This window comes from Procambarus clarkii, chromosome 36, assembly GCF_040958095.1.
Source record: "Procambarus clarkii isolate CNS0578487 chromosome 36, FALCON_Pclarkii_2.0, whole genome shotgun sequence".
Lineage (NCBI taxonomy): Eukaryota > Metazoa > Arthropoda > Malacostraca > Decapoda > Cambaridae > Procambarus > Procambarus clarkii.
This window is the reverse complement of record NC_091185.1, coordinates 7,906,167-7,926,126: the sequence shown is the minus strand read 5'-3', so window position 1 is coordinate 7,926,126 and position 19,960 is coordinate 7,906,167. Positions and strand designations below refer to the sequence as shown.

At 39.8% G+C, this 19,960-nt stretch overlaps 1 protein-coding gene across 3 annotated transcripts in view; it reads left to right on the top strand.

Annotated features, from left to right (window-relative positions):
• LOC123756087 (diacylglycerol kinase epsilon) overlaps nt 1-19,655 on the top strand; it is a 150,645-nt gene extending 130,990 nt beyond the window's left edge. For all 3 annotated transcript variants that reach the window (XM_045739074.2, XM_045739075.2, XM_045739073.2), the window contains 4 exons: nt 3,033-3,166; nt 4,354-4,531; nt 7,285-7,421; nt 18,269-19,655. In XM_045739074.2, coding sequence (XP_045595030.2) covers nt 3,033-3,166; nt 4,354-4,531; nt 7,285-7,421; nt 18,269-18,382 — 563 coding nt within the window. In that variant the 3' untranslated portion in view covers nt 18,383-19,655. The remainder of the gene's footprint in view (nt 1-3,032; nt 3,167-4,353; nt 4,532-7,284; nt 7,422-18,268) is intronic.
• The last annotated feature ends 305 nt before the right edge of the window (nt 19,656-19,960 follow it).

Sequence of the window (19,960 nt, the reverse complement as noted above, 5' to 3'; positions counted from 1 at the left end):
CCACATAAGAGGTTGTTCTGGAAACTGGAAAATATTGGAGGGGTGACAGGTAAGCTTCTAACATGGATGAAAAATTTTCTGACTGATAGAAAAATGAGGGCAGTGATCAGAGGCAATGTATCGGACTGGAGAAATGTCACAAGTGGAGTACCACAGGGTTCAGTTCTTGCACCAGTGATGTTTATTGTCTACATAAATGATCTACCAGTTGGTATACAGAATTATATTAACATGTTTGCTGATGATGCTAAGATAATAGGAAGGATAAGAAACTTAGATGATTGTCATGCCCTTCAAGAAGACCTGGACAAAATAAGTATATGGAGCACCACTTGGCAAATGGAATTTAATGTTAATAAATGCCATGTTATGGAATGTGGAATAGGAGAACATAGACCCCACACAACCTATATATTATGTGAGAAATCTTTAAAGAATTCTGATAAAGAAAGAGATCTAGGGGTGGTTCTAGATAGAAAACTATCACCTGAGGACCACATAAAGAATATTGTGCGAGGAGCCTATGCCACGCTTTCTAACTTCAGAATTGCTTTTAAATACATGGATGGCGATATACTAAAGAAATTGTTCACAACTTTTGTTAGGCCAAAGCTAGAATATGCAGCGGTGGTGTGGTGCCCATATCTTAAGAAGCACATTAACAAACTGGAAAAGGTGCAAAGACATGCTACTAAGTGGCTCCCAGAACTGAAAGGCAAGAGCTACGAGGAGAGGTTAGAGGCATTAAATATGCCAAAACTAGAAGACAGAAGAAAAAGAGGTGATATGATCACTACATACAAAATAGTAACAGGAATTGATAAAATCGATAGGGAAGGTTTCCTGAGACCTGGAACTTTAAGAACAAGAGGTCATAGATTTAAACTAGCTAAACGCAGATGCCGAAGAAATATAAGAAAATTCACTTTCGCAAACAGAGTGCAGTACTCGGCCTACTATGCAGGCCTGATTTGCCTAATAAGCCAAGTTTTCCTGAGTTATATATTTTTCTAATTTTTTTCTTAGGAAATGATAAAGCTATCCATTTCATTATGAGTTAATTTTGTTCAATTTGAATTAAAATTAACGGAGATATATGACCGAACCTAACCAACCCTACCTAACCTAACCTAACCTAACCTAACCTAACCTAACCTAACCTAACCTAACCTAAACTACTATAACTAAGTCAATAATTTATGTTCCTAACATAATATAATAATAGTATTTCAAAGAAACTAATTGGAAAAAATATATTGAAAATAAAGAAAATCACTCAGCCTATTAGCCAAATTGGGCCGTGCATAGTAGGCAGAGAAGTGAGTTCTGGCTACTAGGTACGACATTTTATATATATATATATATATATATATATATATATATATATATATATATATATATATATATATGTGTGTGTGTGTATATCACGAAAATAAACACGTGATTAAGAATGTGACAATGTCAGACCACGGAGGAAAATGAAACAGGAATTTCCTTAAGTACTTTCGTATATTAAATACATCTTCAGAAGGAATCTGAATCATATATATATATATATATATATGTCGTACCTAGTAGCCAGAACTCACTTTTTGGCCTACTATTCAAGGCCCGATTTGCCTAATAAGCCAAGTTTTCCTGAATTAATATATTTTTTCTAACTTTTTTCTTATGAAATGATAAAGCTACCCATTTCATTATGTATGAGGTCAATTTTTTTTTATTGGAGTTAAAATTAACGTAGATATATGACCGAACCTAACCAACCCTACCTAACCTAACCTAACCTATCTTTATAGGTTAGGTTTGGTTAGGTAGCCGAAAAAGTTAGGTTAGGTTAGGTTAGGTAGGTTAGGTAGTCGAAATACAATTAATTCATGAAAACTTGGCTTACTAGGCAAATTTGGCCTTGCATAGTAGGCTGAGAAGTGAGTTCTGGCTACTAGGTACGACATATATATATATATATATATATATATATATATATATATATATATATATATATATATATATATATATATATATATATATATATATATATATGTCGTACCTAATAGCCAGAACGCACTTCTCAGCCTACTATTCAAGGCCCGATTTGCCTAATAAGCCAAGTTTTCATGAATTAATGTTTTTTTGTCTACCTAACCTACCTAACCTAACCTAACCTAGCTTTTTTTGGCTACCTAACCTAACCTTACATATAAATATAGATTAGGTTAGGTTAGGTAGGGTTGGTTAGGTTCGGTCATATATCTACGTTAATTTTAACTCCAATAAAAAAAAATTGACCTCATACATAGAGAAAAGGGTTGCTTTATCATTTCATAAGAAAAAAATTATAGTAAATATATTAATTCAGGAAAACTTGGCTTATTAGGCAAATCGGGCCTTGAATAGTAGGCTGAGAAGTGAGTTCTGGCTACTAGGTACGACATATATATATATATACATATATATATATATATATATATATATATATATATATATATATGTATATATATATATATATATATATATATATATATATATATATATATGTATATATATATATATGTACATATATTGTACATTATTGTACATATTGTACATATGTTGTGCATTATTGTACATATTGTACATATGTTGTACATTATTGTACATATTGTACATATGTTGTACATTATTGTACATATTGTACATATGTTGTGCATTATTGTACATATATTGTACATATTGTCTACACATATATTGTGTGTAGACCATAAATCTTTGTGGGGTGATTATTGCTAAGAGCATTTGTTCCTTACTTTGGTGATATTTTATGTTTTTCAGAAAGTCATGAAAGACTGGAAAAAAAATCATAAATTTATTTGTAAAAAGTTTGTAAAGGAATGGTACTGTTTTAATTCTTTTTGGGTATCTATCTTTAGCTTTGGCTAAACCAGTAATATATATACTATTGCAATGTACTATTGGACTGAATAATTCCCAAATTCTAGTGCTTGCCCATGACATAAACTGTAGCATTCCACTAGTGTGTATCTTTTCAACAGGAATCCGCATACCTGCCCGGGAATGCTTCATGAACAACTACCTCAGTGTTGGTGTGGATGCTCTCGTCACTCTGAACTTTGACCGTGCCCGCCAGTCACCATTTTATATATGCAGAAACCGGTTGCTAAACAAGGTGATTTGTTTAAGTTTTATTTTTAGTTAACTGCAGTAGGTGTGTATAAGCTGATAAGTTCTTTTTCTTCCCACATGGATATTGTATCTATTGCAGTGTATGTGACCTGTCCCTACTCCATGATGAGCCATAATGCCGAGTCGTAGTGTTGTTTTGTGGTTAATGATTGAGAAGAGTCTTTTCATTCTCTACACAAGATACCATATTTTCATGAATATCAGCCACACCTTTTTTCTCTGGGGAGCCCCTACGACTCCCTGGAGCTAATGTACTTTATATTAGACTAAGACATTGGCTTTGGAGTTCAGACCTACCAGGGACTAGCGCCAGAACCTGGCCCCTTCAGAGAGGTTTCAGGGAGCCATGGCCCTGGAAAACCCCCTTGTGGTTGAGGTTTTTCCATATCTGCCATCGACCGAGGTTAGGCACCCAGGAAAGTAGGTATAACAAAGCAAACCCCACATGGTAAGAAACTAAAACAAAAAATGAACAGAGGTAGAAACTCCCTACGATCCCTAGGAAACAAGCAAATATCAAATAGAGCCATCCGGCTCTATTTGGACTGTTTTCCGGTGGTTTATTGCCTGAACCGCGGGGGTTCTCTTCGTTCCTTGCCTCTTTAGGGTTAGTCCCTTCGAGTGGTTGGTCTGCTGGATTCTCGGGGTTTGGCTCTCCATGCGGTTTATATTCGGGGAGTGTCATACGTCCTGGCGGACGGCCTGTCTCGCTTCATTCCCCTGTCCATGGAATGGACAGTCGACAACGACTCGTTTCGTTGGATCAGCCATACGTACGGACTCCCAGACATGGACCTCTTCGCATCGGCGTCTCCCAGTCTGTGACGCGCCCCGCCCCGAGAGCCCTACTGGCCCTGGGAGCGTATGTCATGGGTGCACAGGGAATGATGACGTCACGCCCCAACTTCCGGACCCCATAGCAGCCAAAGTAAGTACAATTTCAATTTTTTTTTTACATACCCATACTGAGGAAGGGTTTTTGACACTAAAAAAAAAAAAATTTTTTCCAGAGAATTTATTTCCTGCGCACTGCGAGGGTGTCATATTTGGAGGCAGCGCAGTTAAGGGGTTAAGTAGATATTTAAAATGCAGATGTTATATTATATAAATGATTATTCATGTATTTTTATGGAGCATGTAAAGTAACCATGCAGTTTTACATATTTACAGATGATTTACTTCACATTTGGGACCAAGGATGTTTTTGAGCATGAATGTAAAGACTTAGACCAGAAGTTGGATTTGTATATGGACCAGCAGAAAGTGGAGCTGCCCAACATGGAGGCGGTGGTTGTTCTCAATATAGCAAGTTGGGGTGCTGGAGTAAGACCTTGGACCATGGGAGCTGGTTAGTTAATTTTTTGATTATATTATCAAAGTTAAATTAATAGACTGTATCCTTCAAACTGGCTTCAACAGTCTTTCTGGTTTTAGTTTTGTTGCTGATGAAAGCTATTTAATCACTATTATTAAATTTCAAATTTTCAGATGTTTGTCCTACATAGAACATATTACAGTCTTAACAAGGTATTTTGTAAATGACACAGTTATTATTATGAGGACTGTTTCTAACTAATAGTTTTCCAGTAGTATTTTCATAATTAAACAATACATGTATACAGTGGCACCTCGACTTACGATTGCCCCTACTTACGATAATTTTGAGTTACGATGTAAATTTCATCGAAAAATGCGACTCGACATCCAATGGTGTTGTCGACTTCCGATATTTGTTGGTACACGTTCGGGTCGACCGAGCGCGTGGTTCCCGGTCACACGGTCCGACCTGCCTCAGTTTACTACAGCTGTCCGCTTAGTGATGATCACGCCTATAAGAAATTCTGCGTTTGTGGTGATTTTTTGCATTTTGAACATTAAAGTAATTATTATATATCACGCCATGAATCCCAGGAAAGTCAGTGGTATGACTCAACATATGAAAACCCATGTAAGGATGACCATAGAGCAGAAACAAGAATACAGAATATCTCTTCCTCAACAATTAAGAAAATGTGTGCAGCATGGAAAGAATTGCAAACCTTTGCTGAAACGAATCACCCAAATCAAGATGCAGTAGGCCATTGCCTTAACCTATTCAATGACACTGTGATGCATCAATCATTACAGACAAATGTTAAAACGAAGGAAAAAACAAATGTCTCTTGACAAATTTGTAGTGAGACATACAAGCACTGAACCACAACTAGGTCCTAGTGGTATTCAGGCAAAACGTAGGAGAGAGAGTACCCCAGAGAAAACATCACTGCCTGATGTGATAATGGAAGGGGACTCCCCTTCCAAACAGTAACAACTCGCCTCCTCCCAATTCATCACCATCTTCTATATGCCATCAAGAGCCCTCCATAAAGGTAAGATCAAATTAGGTACTGTATTGTAGTTAGAATAAAACATTGTATTCAGTATAAAATGTAATTGTATGTTAATATTTTGGAGGGTGGGGAACGGATTAATTCAATTCCCTTTATTTCTTATGGGAAAAATCGCTTCGACTTACGATATTACGAGTTACGATCCGTCTCTGGGAACGGATTAGCATCGTAAGTCGAGGCCCCATTGTATTAACAGTATTGCACCCTGGGCGAGCACTCTGCGTATGCTCGTAATAGGCCTCATGGTGCGGGCGAGCGCTCGACGACACTAAATGTGTGTACTCGTTTCAATTTTCTCACCTTAATTCTCGTGCTATGTCACTCGTTTTGGTATCATTGTGTTAACAATAGTATTCCCTACAGGTGTATATGCATATAAGGTCCAAAAGCGAAGCTTGACTCTCCACAGCTAAGCCTAAATTCGGGAAAAGTTACCCCTGAGCACACAAAATCAGTAAAATGTGTATACTCGTTTCAGTTTTCTCACCTTAATTCTCGTGCTACATCGTTCGTTTTTGTATCAATGTGTTCGCAGTTAAATTCCCTGCAGGTGTATATGCATATAGTGTCCAAAAGCCCAGCGTGACTCCCTTAGCAAAGCCTAAAGTTACCCGTGAACGAGCACCATTTATCACACCGCAGCATAACATGTGGGGGATGATGTGGGTGGTGCGGGGGGTGTGGGGAATGGTGTGGGTGGTGCAGGTGGTGTGGGGGATGGTGCGGGTGGTGTGGGGGATGGTGCAGGTGGTGTGGAGGATGGTGTGGGTGGTGTGGGTGGTGCAGGGGGTGTGGGGGATGGTGTGGGTAGTGTGGGGGATGGTGCGGGTGGTGTAGGGGATGGTGTGGATGGTGATTCCCCAATCTCAGATTATTATCGACACCTAAAGGGCATGAAAGATATTATAATGAAGCAGTGCACAACGAAGAAACAAACTAAAATTCAAAAGTTTTTGGTACGGTTTCACAGTAGGCCTACAGGACCAGCACTAGCAAGGACTCCCTTCATGAGTCAGGTGCAATGTTTCCTAATGCTAATGTGTCCTGGCATATGTAAAAAAAAAAAAAAAAATATTAAGAAGGTTGTTGGGGCCGGATGGATGGAACGAATTCCGCACTGGAACGAATCGGCTTCATCCCATATAGTTCGTTCAAGTGAGGACACACTGTACAAAAATTCCAAAAAATAATTTTTCATTATAGAATGATTAATTTATGCTAAATGTATGAAAGTCACAAAAATAAGTGAATATTTATTGTTGTACTGGGTGGAGGCGCTCTACAAGGCTGTGTGTGGATGGCACTTGTCAACGTCTGGTGCTCCACCTTGCCGACACTTCCTGGTTTTTACTCTGATGTTTCACCGATTGTTTTATCGCTTATTTTTCTTTATTTACATCGACAGAGAGCTATTATATCCATATTTGCATCATGTATGTAAAACCCAGACAATAATTGTTTCAATAGTCAAATGACGATAACCACATTTCCCTAGTTACATTCATCACAATAACAGCATTCATAACCATGAAATGGAGCAGAACAGAGTAAGGGTAGGGGTAATTGACAAAAAAAAAAAGATATAATTTAAAATATAATAATGACCACCATTTGTCACATCTGTGTGTTTTAAAATTATTTGTTTAATTTTCATATTTGGTAATATGCACTTTTGTGGCTTGATCAATATGTTTTTTGTTGGAACTTACAGGAGGAGCTGATGCACCCAAGCAAGACTTTAGCGATGGACTATTGGAAGTATTTTGTCTTGCGTCATCATTCCATATTGCCCAGTTACAGCTGGGATTAAGTGAACCTATCAGACTTGGCCAATGTTCTACTTTAAAGGTAAGGAATTTTCAGAACTTTTAATGAAAATGGTAAATTGAAGTAGACAACATACTATTGGTAAAAAAATCTTGGATGGACACAAGTAGAATTGAACAGGACAGAAAAGTTCAATAAATATGATTAACCTGAGGAGTGCCTACCTGTTGAAGGTTGTCTACCTGTTGAAGGTTGTCTACCTGTTGAAGGTTCTGGGGATTAACACTTCTGCACTCTCCTAACGCCAAAGGCGTCATCAATTTTTTTCTCGAGTCCGAGCCAGTAACGCGAGCGGCGTCCTCAATTTAAAATATTTTTTAAAAATTTTAATTTTATCCGATCAATCTGGGAGTAGTTTTAAAATGAGCACCTTTAAATTGCGCACAATTCGATACCAAAATGAAAGATGTAACATGAAACTTAATGTCAAAACACTTGAAAGATTATAAATGTTTTTGGTCAAAATAATAACACTTTAGTGCGCGCGGCACTCGTGAAAAAAAAAGCGCCTTGTGCGCGCGGCGTTCTGCGCGCTCAAGCGTAAACACAAAAAAGTGTATAATCTTTTCACGCTCCTAACATCAATTCTCGAGCTACGTTTTTCATTTTGGTATCAATGCGTTGGCAATAAAATTCTTTACAAGATCATATGCATAAAATGTCACCAAAGCATTTGCTATCCCACCACGAAGTAAATAAACACGAAGATGACTCGCCGTGACACCCAAACAGGAAGTAAATGTTCATACTCTTTCGTTTGTTGCCAGCCTCACAGTCATCCTACAGCGCTTATTTTGATATCACTGAACTCGCAATAAAATTCCCCACCCAGACATATGCCTATCAATGTCTAATTATGTTCCGCACGAGTGTGGGAACTGGGCGAAGCGTTAGAGGTGATTTCAGCAGAGACAACACTGTTGTGATGCAGCGCTTTGAAAGTTTATACTTATTTCACTGTCCTGACATTATTTCTCGAGCTACGTACTTCATTTTTATAGCAATGTGTTCGCAATAGAAAGTTTTATATATAACAATAGAAAGTTCTATAAGAACATGGGTAGAATTGGCCAACAGAGCGTCAAATAAATTTGCGGCGAATAAAATCTTACGCGTGTTTGTACCCGTGAGCGTAAAAAGTTTTTACTTTGCTCATGTTTTTTCAAGTTTATACTTGTTTCACACCGTTTTTTTTGTTTGTATAGTGTTCGGAATAAAATTCTCTACACAGACATATGCATATAAATGTAGAATCATGATCGCGGCCAACACAAGAGTGTGTGGAGTGGGCGATTACCCTCGTTGTGTCACCAACTCAATAGTCTCTCCTCTAAGTTACAATACATTGCCGTTTTCTCAAATAGGCACTGTGCCTATTAGAGAAAACGAAAATTTAATGGCAAACATATTCATACAAACCCCAAGTCGATCGAGTAGTAAATACCCAATATAACACGGTCTGTAAATTTACGTCGTGATCCGACAAGCGCTTATCTAAACCGCCCGTAATTCCAAGTGGAAACTCCAAGAAAGTGTTAAAATATTTGTTAAAATTATATTTATTGTGCTATTATTATGGGACTAGTTTTAAAATACGCGCCTTTAAATTGTAAATAATTTGATACCAAAATGAAAAATGTAACAGGAAAATTTATGTCAGAACACTGGAAAGATATAAATAATTTTGTGATGATGAGCGTCCAAAATTAAAATATTTGTTAAAATTCCAGTTATTGCTCTGTTATTATAGGACTAGTTTTAAAATATGCGCCTTTATATTGCGAACAATTTGATACCAAAATGAAAGACGTAACATGAAAATTGATGTTATCAAACTGAACGAGTATACAATGTAATTACATTAGGCTGTGGTGTGCAAATTGGTTCTCGTTCACGGGTAACTTTAGACTTTGCTGCGGGGAGTCACGCCGGGCTTTTGGACATTATATGCATATACACCTGTAGGGAATTCTATTGCGAACACAAAGATACCAAAACGAACGACGTAGCAAGGTGAGAAAACTGAAACGAGTATACACATTTCGGTGTTGCCGGGTGCTCGCCCGCACGCATGCCCGCACCGCCGGGGGCATGACATCAAAGATTGTGGCGCACACGCCCAGGGTGCAAAAGTGTTAACCCTTCAATTGCGCATCGCATCATATGATGCTTTAACCCTTAAACTGCGCATGGCGTATATATACGCCCTGAGTAACATGTCCCATGGTGCGCATGGTGTATATATACGCCATAGGGTGCCAGGCCTGATTCAAATGGCCCGTGGCTACACGGGGTTCACAGTAGCTTCCTCAGGGCTTTTGTAAACAGATGCCATTTAAAAAAAAAATCGTGGGCAATATTCTCAGGTGTGAGAGGCACAGTACTGTTGGAGCAACCAAGGCCGGCGCACGCAGCATGAGCGAACAGCATTGCTGTTCACCTTGTGACCACAGCATCGCCAAAAAATGTCAAAATAAATATATAATTGTTATTATTTAGCGATGACAATATTACAGATGACCCATGACTGTGATATAAATAACCAGGGTTGTGATAATAGCAGGATTGTTGTAATAATTAGCGCTGTGGGAGGAGTGATGCTGAGAGATGGAGGGAGACAGCATCGTTTACTGACTGTGTGGCTAGCTGTTATTGTTTGCATTCACCATACCAGGCCAGTGGTTCTCTATGGTGAACACAAATGTAGATACTTATATATAATGTGTGTATTAGTGTAATAACAGCAAAAGGATTATGCTGGGAGGAGCCATATGGGTGACGGAGGTGACGTTGTCTGTACGATTTGTCTAGCTATTTAGAGGGTGGCCACTATGCTCTTTGGGCGCACTACAAGCTTAGGTGTACAGTTACGGTGCATAAAACATGTAGATATTTATATATAATATGTGTATATAGGGTAATAACACTGCAATCAGTATTGATGGGGTAGAAAGTTTAGTGCGTGTGACCTTGAAAGAGTGAGGGAGCCGCCAGCCGCCATCTGTGTATAGCGATGACTCTTAGTGCCTGAACTAACTATATCAGCTTAGCTGTACAGTTGTGGTGAACAAAATATATACATACTTATATATAACGTCTGTATATAGTGTAATAACACCACAAATGGTATTGTTGGGGAAGAAAGTTTAGTGCGTGTGTTGAGGGAGTGGCAGCAGTGGCTGGCTGGTGTGTGGCGGTAACTCTTCGTTGCTTTTCGACTCTCAATACCAACTTAGTGGTTCGTTATGGTGACCAAAACATGCAGATACTTATATATAACCTGTGTATAGTGTAATAGCAGCAAAACTATATGTTTATTGTTTTACAACATAATAATTGAATCACTAATATACACATCATACTTTTGAGTATAGCGATTATTCACCACTTTTATTATATTACAATACACACTATTGAATAATATTACTGCAAAAAAACTAAGAAAAAATCAATCGGAGACATTGAAACAATTAGGTAATAATATCTTTGTGGCAACTCCCATCTGTAAGCGCGGGTGACGCTGACTGGGTCTGACGACCGCTCTGTCAACGCCCACTTTTTGCCAGACTTCCTCGGTCAATTGCGCCCAAACTATGTCACCTACGATTTTTTTTTTATTTTTTCCGTGCTCAGGGGACACACATTAACCCTTAAAGTGCGCATCACGTCATATGACGTGCTGGATGTTGTTCCAGTCAACTGCGCATCACGTCATATGATGTGTTGGAGTACTACGCAAGATTTAAACAGCCCGCGGATACACGGGGTTCATCACACCTTCATCAGGGCTCTTGTAAACAGACGCCATTTAAAAAAAAAATCGTGGGCCAAACTCACGGGTGTTATTGGCCTCAGTATTGAGTGAGCAACCAAGCCTGACGCACGCAGCATGAGCTAACAGCACTGCTGTTCAGCTTGTGACCACAGCATCGCCTAAAAATGCCAAATTATACTTGTTCGTGCTATTATGTAGCGATGATATTATTACAGAAGACCCCTGACTATGATAAAACTGACCAGGGTTCTGATAATAGCAGGATTGTGGTGATATTTAGCGCTGTGCGCCATGGAAGGAGGAGTAATGCTGTGGTAGGGAGGGTGGTGGCGTTGTCTTTTGACTGTGTGTGGCCACCTTTTATTGACTGCACTCAGCATACCAGCTTAGTGGTTCGCTATGGTGAACACAAACTTATATATAACGTGTGTATAGAGGGTATAAACAGCAAGAGAAGGTTTGGAGCCGCCATTTTGGTGAGGCCATTTTGGTGCGGTGGCGTCGCCTGCACGACGCCACCGTGCAGACGACGGTGTTGTTTACTGGTTACCACGATGGTCTTTGGGCACCATACCAGTTTATTTGTACAAGTATGGTGAATAAAACAGGTAGATATTTATATATAATGTGTGCATATAGCGTAATAACACCACACAGTATTGTTGGAGGAGAAATATTAGTGCGTCTGGCCTTGAGGGCGGCCGCCGATCAGCTGACTGTGTGAGTAGCCACATCTTTGGGCCTTTACTCACCATACAAGCTTAGATGTACAGTTATGGTGAACAAAACATGTAGATACTTATATATAACATCTGTATATAAGATATATAGCGTAATAACACCACACAGTATTGTTGGAGGAGAAATATTAGTGCGTCTGGCCTTGAGGGCGGCCGCCGATCAGCTGACTGTGTGAGTAGCCACAGCTTTGTGCCTTTACTCACCACACAAGCTTAGATGTACAGTTATTGTGAACAAAACATGTAGATACTTATATATAACATCTGTATATAGTGAATTATAGCAAAAACATTATTGTGGGAGGAGAATGTGGGTGAGTCAGATGACTGGAGGGAGGGCGCGAGTGGCTGGCTGGTAAACGGCGGTCACTCCTCGTTACTTTTTGACTCATAATAGCTACTTAGTGGTTCGTTATAGTGAACAAAACATGCAGATACTTGTATATAACCTGTGCTAATAATGTAATAACCGACAAAGTATTTGTTCACTGATTGATGAACATAATTGAATCAACAATATGCACACCATATTTTTTAGTACAGCAATGATTCACTCATTTTATTATATAAATATATCAAACTACACACTATTGAATAATATTACAGCAAAAAAAGTATGAAAAATCAATCTGAGACATTGAAATAATTCGGTAATTATCTCTTTGTGGCAACTCCGGCCTGACAGTTTGCGAGCAACAGACCGCCTGGGACGCACGCTGAGTCAGCGCCTATAATTTGCCAGACCTCCCCGCCCTATAGCGGGCAATATATGCCACTTAAATTTTTTTTATTATTTTTCCCGTGATCAGTGAACACAAATTAACAGGTTAGAAAGAAAAAATAATTTTTTTTTTTCAAAATGACATGCGCCTGTGGGGATGACAGGATATTAAACCCCGAGCTTGTTAAGGGTTAATATGTTTAGAAGACGAAAAATTTTTTTTTATTTTTTTTCTCCTTGCGCACAGGGGTGTAAATGTCCCCAGGACCCCTGAGCAGTGTAAGGGTTAACCGACTTGCAGTAAATTGTGCATCGCATCATGTGATGCTTTGGAATACTTCGCAAGATTTAAACGGCCCGCGGATACATGGGGTTCACCACACCTTCATCAGGGCTCTCGTAAACAGACGCCATTTTTTTTTTAAATCGTGGGCCAAACTCCCGGGTGTTAGGGGCCTCAGTATTGAGTGAGCTACCAAGCCTGACGCACGCAGCATGAGCTCACAGCACTGCTGTTCAGCTTGTGACCACAGCATCGCCTAAAAATGCCATAATATACTTGTTCGTGCTATTATGTAGCGATGATATCATTACAGAACACCCCTGACTGTGATAAAACTGACCAGGGTTCTGATAATAGCAGGATTGTGGTAACATTTAGCGCTGTGTTCCATGGAGGGAGGGGTAATACTGTGGGAGGGAGGGTGGTGGCGTCGTCTTCTGACTGTGTGTGGCCACCATTTATTGACTGCACTCACCATACCAGCTTAGTGGTTCACTATGGTGAACACAAATGTAGATTCTTATATATAACGTGTGTATAGAGGGTATAAACAGCAAGAGGAGTAGGTTGGGAGCCGCCATTTTGATGAGGGCGGTGGCGTCGTCTGCACGACACCACCGTGCAGACGACGGTGTTGTTTACTGGTTACCACGATGGTCTTTGGGCACCATACCAGTTTACTTGTACAAGTATGGTGAATAAAACAGGTAGATATTAATATATAATGTGTGTATATAGCGTAATAACACCACAAACAGTATTGTTGGAGGAGAAATATTAGTGCGTCTGGCCTTGAGGGTGGCAGCCATCAGCTGACTGTGCGAGGTCCTACGTCTTTGTGCCTTTACTCACCATACAAGCTTAGATGTACAGTTATGGTGAACAAAACATGTAGATACTTATATATAACGTCTGTATATAGTGAATTATAGCAAAAACGGTATTGTGGGAGGAGAATGTGGGCGATTCAGATGACTTGAGGGAGAGCAGGAGTGGCTGGCTGGTACACGACGGTCACTCCTTGTTACTTTTTGACTCATAATAGCAACTTAGTGGTTCGTTATGGTGAACACGAGTGTAGTTACTTATATATAGCGTCTGTATATAGCGAATAAAAGCAACAACAGTATTGTGGGAGGAGAATGTGGGTGAGTCAGGTGACTTGAGGGAGGGCATGAGTGGCTGGCTGGTACACGACGGTCACTCCTTGTTACTTTTTGACTCATAATAGCAACTTAGTGGTTCATTATGGTGAACAAAACATGCAGATACTTATATATAACCTGTGTATATAGTGTAATAACCGACAAAGTATTTGTTCACTGTTTGATGAACATAATTGAATCAACAATATGCACACCATATTTCTGAGTACAGCGATGATTCACTCATTTTATTATATAAATATATCACACTACACACTATTGAATAATATTACAGCAAAAAAACTACGAAAAATCAATCAGAGACATTGAAATAATTAGGTAATTATCTCTTTGTGGCAACTCGGGCCTGACAGCTGGCGATCAACAGACCGCCGAGGACGCACACTGAGTCAGCGCTTGTTTTCTGTGGGGAGCCCCTACGGCTCCCTGGAGCTTATCGGGCTAATGTATGTTATATTAGAGCTGGACATTAGCCAAGGAGTTCAGACCTACCAGGGACCAGCGCCAGAACCTGGCCCCTTCAGAGAGGTTTCAGGGAGCAATGACCCTGGAAAACCCCTTGTGGTTGGGGTTTTCCTTATCTGCCATCGACCGGGGTTAGGCACCCAGAAAGGTAGGCATAACAAAACAAACCCCACATGGTAAAAACTAAAACAAAAACCGAACAGAGGTAGAAACTCCCTACAATCACAAGGAAACAAGCAAACATCACACTTTACTGCCGCACCGATCGTCCGTGCAGCCCTCCCGCCCCGGGAGGGGGAGGGGGGAGCCCCGGACCTACTGCGCCGGCTGCCTAGCTTTAGTTCAGAAGCTAAGCGTCAACCAACGCGAAAAAAAACGCAGACCAATGGGAGGGAGGGTTGCCAGGGAGCCTCCGGGGCTCACCCAGAAAATGGCGTTTCATTACATTCAACGCTGGTTTTCTGTGGGGAGCCCCTATGGCTCCCTCCCCTCACCATACTGTTTTTGGTTTTATTCACCATATACACACGTTATATATAAGTATCTGCATGTTTCGTTCACCATAGCGAACAACAAAGCTGGTATAGTGAGTCCAGACAGTAAAAGGTGGCCACACACGGTCAGCAGACAATGCTACCTCCCTCCCCACCAAGATTACTCCTCCCACTACAGCGCTAATTATCACAACAATCCTGCTATTATCAGAATCCTGGTCATTTTTATCACAGTCAGGGGTCTTCTGTAATGCTATCATCGCTAAATAATAACATGTACATACTGTATATATATTATGGCATTTTTAGGCGATGCTGTGGTCACAAGCTGAACAGCAGTGCTGTGAGCTCATGCTGCGTGCGCCAGCCTTGGTGGCTTACTCATTACTGAGGCCCTCACACTCGAGAATGTGGCCTACGACTTTTTAAAAAAAATGGCTTCTGTTTACAAGGGCCTTGATGAAGGGTGAGGTGTACCCTGTGTATCCGCGGGCCGTTTAAATCTTGCATAGTACTCCAACACATCATATGATGTGATGCGCAATTTTGCATAAGTTACTTAACACGTCATATAATGTGTTGCGCAGTTTAATCCTTTAACTGCGCAACGCGCCTGCAGGCCCACGTTTGGGGTGCACTACGCGCCTCCGGGTATTTGTATTTTTCACGTTCCATTCAAAACTCCCGCGGCTTCATGGGGTTCACATCAGCTTCCTCAGGTCTCTTGTAAACAGACGCCATCTTTAAAAAAAATCGTGGTCCACATTCCCGGGTGTGGGAGCCTCAGTAGTGAGCGAGCAACCAAGGCTGGCGCTCACAGTATGAGTGCACAACTCTGCTGTTCAGCGTGTGACCATAGCATCGCCTAATAATGTCAAAATATATATATAATCTGTATTATTTAGCCATGATAGTATTATAGAAGAGCCTGAGTGTGATAATGACTGGGTACAATGTTCAAATATCAGTGATTCAATGCTGTTCATGATGTTCACAGTGCTAGCCAGAGCATTATTTCGTCCATTTAGGAACCTTCAAACGACTTTTTAGGTTCCTTTTCAAAATAAACTTGTGGTCAATTATTCATTTACAGGAATTAGTGACCAGGATTGAGGTTATATTGAGGAGGCATTGTGCATAGTATTGTGGAAGGAGGAATTTTGGTAAGGGAGGGAGGCAAGGAGAGAATTGAGGTAGCCTCACTATTGTGTGGCAGCCACTCTTGTTTTGCTCACCATACTAGCTTCGTGGTTTGCTATGGGGAACACACATGTACATGGGTAAAACAGTGTGTGTGTATAGTGTAATAACAGCATCAGAAGTATGTTGAGAGGAGCTATTTTGTTGAGGGAGGTGATGTCGTAATCGTAGCATCGTATGCTGTCTGCTGTGTTGAGGGAGGTGATGTCGTAATCGTAGCGTCGTATGCTGTCTGCTGTGTTGAGGGAGGTGATGTCGTAATCGTAGCGTCGTATGCTGTCTGCTGTGTTGAGGGAGGTGATGTCGTAATCGTAGCATCGTATGCTGTCTGCTGTGTTGAGGGAGGTGATGTCGTAATCGTAGCGTCGTATGCTGTCTGCTGTGTTGAGGGAGGTGATGTCGTAATCGTAGCATCGTATGCTGTCTGCTGTATATTCAATTTGACTAGAGAGAGATTTCTCATGTGGTGTATGGTTGCCACTGTACTGTTTGGACACAATACCGGCTTACTGGCATAGTTCTGGTAAATAAAATATGTAGATAGGTATATATAACATGTGTAAATAGTGTAATAAAAACAATAACAGTATTGTGGGAGGAGGAATGTTGGCGAGTAAGATGTTGGAGTGAGGGAGGGCTGGCTGGGTGTGGCTGCTCACACTCGCGGTGTTCTGAATGTGTTGATGGTGAATGTATATAGTATGTACATATGTTTTAAGTATACATAAATGAATATGAAACATTGGTGTGAATAACTGTATGATGGGAGGAGCAATGTTGGCGAATACGATGTTGGAGGAGTGAGGGAGCTGGGTGTGGCAGCTCACACTCGCTGTGTTCTGAATGTGTTGATGGTGAATGTATATAGTGTGTGACAGTGTATAGTCTGTAAATAGATTATATATATAGATAAATTAGCATGATACATGGTAAATATGTGCAACATATGTGTACACAAGTGTCATGCACGTAACACAGTGTCCTCGGACAGTACGGATGTTTTACTGCCATAATATAGTGTATGTGTTCATTATACATAGGATTAGCATGTAAAAACAAATAAAATGTATTTGGAACTGTGCGCAAAAAATGAACAAAAATATATTCGCGGCAACTCGCGAATATATTCGCGAGTTGCGAATATATTGTTGCGAGTACGCTCCTGGGGGCCCTACTGGCCCCAGGAGCGTACGTCACGGGCGAACAGGGAATGATAATGTCACGCGCCAACTTACGGACCCCATAACAGCCAAAGTAGGTACAATTTCAAATTTTTTTTTACATACCCATACTGAGGGAAGGGTTTTTGACACTTTAAAAAAGAAAAGAATTTTTTCAAGATAATTTATTTCCTGCGCACTGGGAGGGTGTCATATTTAGAGGCGGCGCAGTTATAGGGTTAAGGGTTAAGTACATAGCTAGAGTATAAGCAAGTAAGGACGGGTTTCACTAGTTCGTACTCTAGAGTACGGCTTACCAGTTCGTTCCCTTACACAGTGCAACCCGTTCTCGCACTTTCGTATAGTCAAAATTGACTTATTAAATACGTGCATATGTGACATACTAAACAAACTAGTTTCCCTTGAAAAGCTTCATAGAAAACACCAACCTTACCTAATCTTCTTAGTGTGTTAAGATAAGCATCTTATTGCTTCGTAATTACAATTATTACTTAACCTATTATAGGTATAGGTTAAGTAATAATTGTAATTACGAAACAATAAGATGCTTATCTTAACATACTTAGAAGGTTAGGTAAGGTCGGTGTTTTCTATGAAGCTTTTCAAGGTAAACTAGTATGTGTAGTATGTCACATATGCACGTATTTAATAAGTCAATATTGACTGTAAGAAAGTGCGAGAACGGGTTGCACAGTGTACTCACTGTATACTTGGGTACATGGTAAATCAGGTATGTATGTTGTGATATATCTGAACTGAATATTATATCAGGTTTACTTGAGTTATTCCATTTAACATGAGAATAAAGGTGATGGAGTTAATAGAAATTTTTATCTTTTTCAGCTGTGTCTGAAAGGAATGGCCCCAATGCAGGTTGATGGTGAGCCATGGGAGCAGTACCCTGGAACCATTGTGGTCTCTCACAGTCATCAAGCCTCAGTTCTTCTCAGAGAGTAGTTCTTACTTCCCAGTCTATTTTTGTGTTAAGAGTTGTTCTGTATATTGTGTAATATACCTGCATTATAGATTGTACAACTTAATGAAAGTGGTTCATTTTATTTTGTTCATTGCAGTGTTCTTCATCTGTTAAAATACATTTTACTTGACATGTACTGTACTCAGTTATGTGATTGTCATGATGTTTTCAGCAATCTATTTGGGTATACAGTATATTAACCTGAAGAATACTCAGGGTCGTTTCCTATGACTTATTCACTAGTCTTATAAATATCTAGTCTGCCTCTATATGTTTATTGATACTGTCTCTTCTGGAAACCTTTCTTCCTTCCTTTAGTGCTGCCTAGTGTAGAATCTTTCCCACAGGTCTCGACTGCAATCAAGTGCTTACGTACATGAAGCAGCATTTTCTAAAGATAACCCATTTATGTATTTATTATTTGTTTATTTGTTTATTTATTTATTTTATTTATTTTATTTATTTATTTATTTATTTATTTAATATATATAGAAGAAGATACATTGGGTTTATGAGAGTACATAGCATTGATGTTTATACATTCTTGTAAAGGCACTAACACGCATAGCATTTTGGGCAGGTCTTGAGGCAATTGCTACTCACTAGAGGTAATTACTGAGGTGTTTGCAGAAGATCTATATGTAGTTGTCCCTCAAATACCATAGGGAATAGGTATCAAAGTAATAAATAAAATAATATCAACCTCTTTGCCCCACTGAGTTGAGTTTCCTCAAATGCTCCCTAAGCCAAAGCCTTATGCTGCACCACGAATATATCACTATTTTAGCCTCTTGGTGACCTCACGCTCTAGCCTGACAACAATCTTGGCAAGGAAAATTGAGAAAGGGAATGAATAGCTAATCTAACTAAGGCCCCCACCAGGGGACCAGGTCATTATAATGCAAAACCAAATCATGCCCTCAATACCCCACACAAGTACTACAGTATTTAGAAAATGGGAGAAATGCCAGTTAATTCCCTTTGAACTACTGTTGTAAACTACACTACACTCCACCACCACCAGGAGCAGCAACCTACACAACAGCTGCTCAGCCATGGGAGCCGGCTACATCACCTTGCTCTTAATGTCTTGTGTTGTTACTCCTGGGCTCTGTAATGGCCAATAAAATATGTGTTTGCCTGCTCTTTTCCCTTGAGATTGTTGTCTCAGAGCAAGAGATTTCTCTGTGAATTATGGTTCACTCCATGACATGTAGTTTATTGTGTACTGTTTATTAAAGATATCCTCAACAACTGTGTTTTAGGATTATCTTCCGTGTCACTGATAAACACCAACAAGCCCCGAGTTACCTTTTCTGAATCTGTATGGTGTTTCTTTCAATCTGACATTGAGCTTCGCTTTGTAAGCCTCACACAGTAACAATTATAGTTTTCTTCTTATAGTCTTATTATTCTTATAGTCTTTGTAGTGATTACCCTTCTGCATTTTCCTTGTAGGGAATGTAGGGGAACTTGATTTTTATTTGTGTAGAACACACCGGTGTAGAATTCTTTCAATATACCTGTTACAAACCTTATCATCCAGTATGCAATATTTT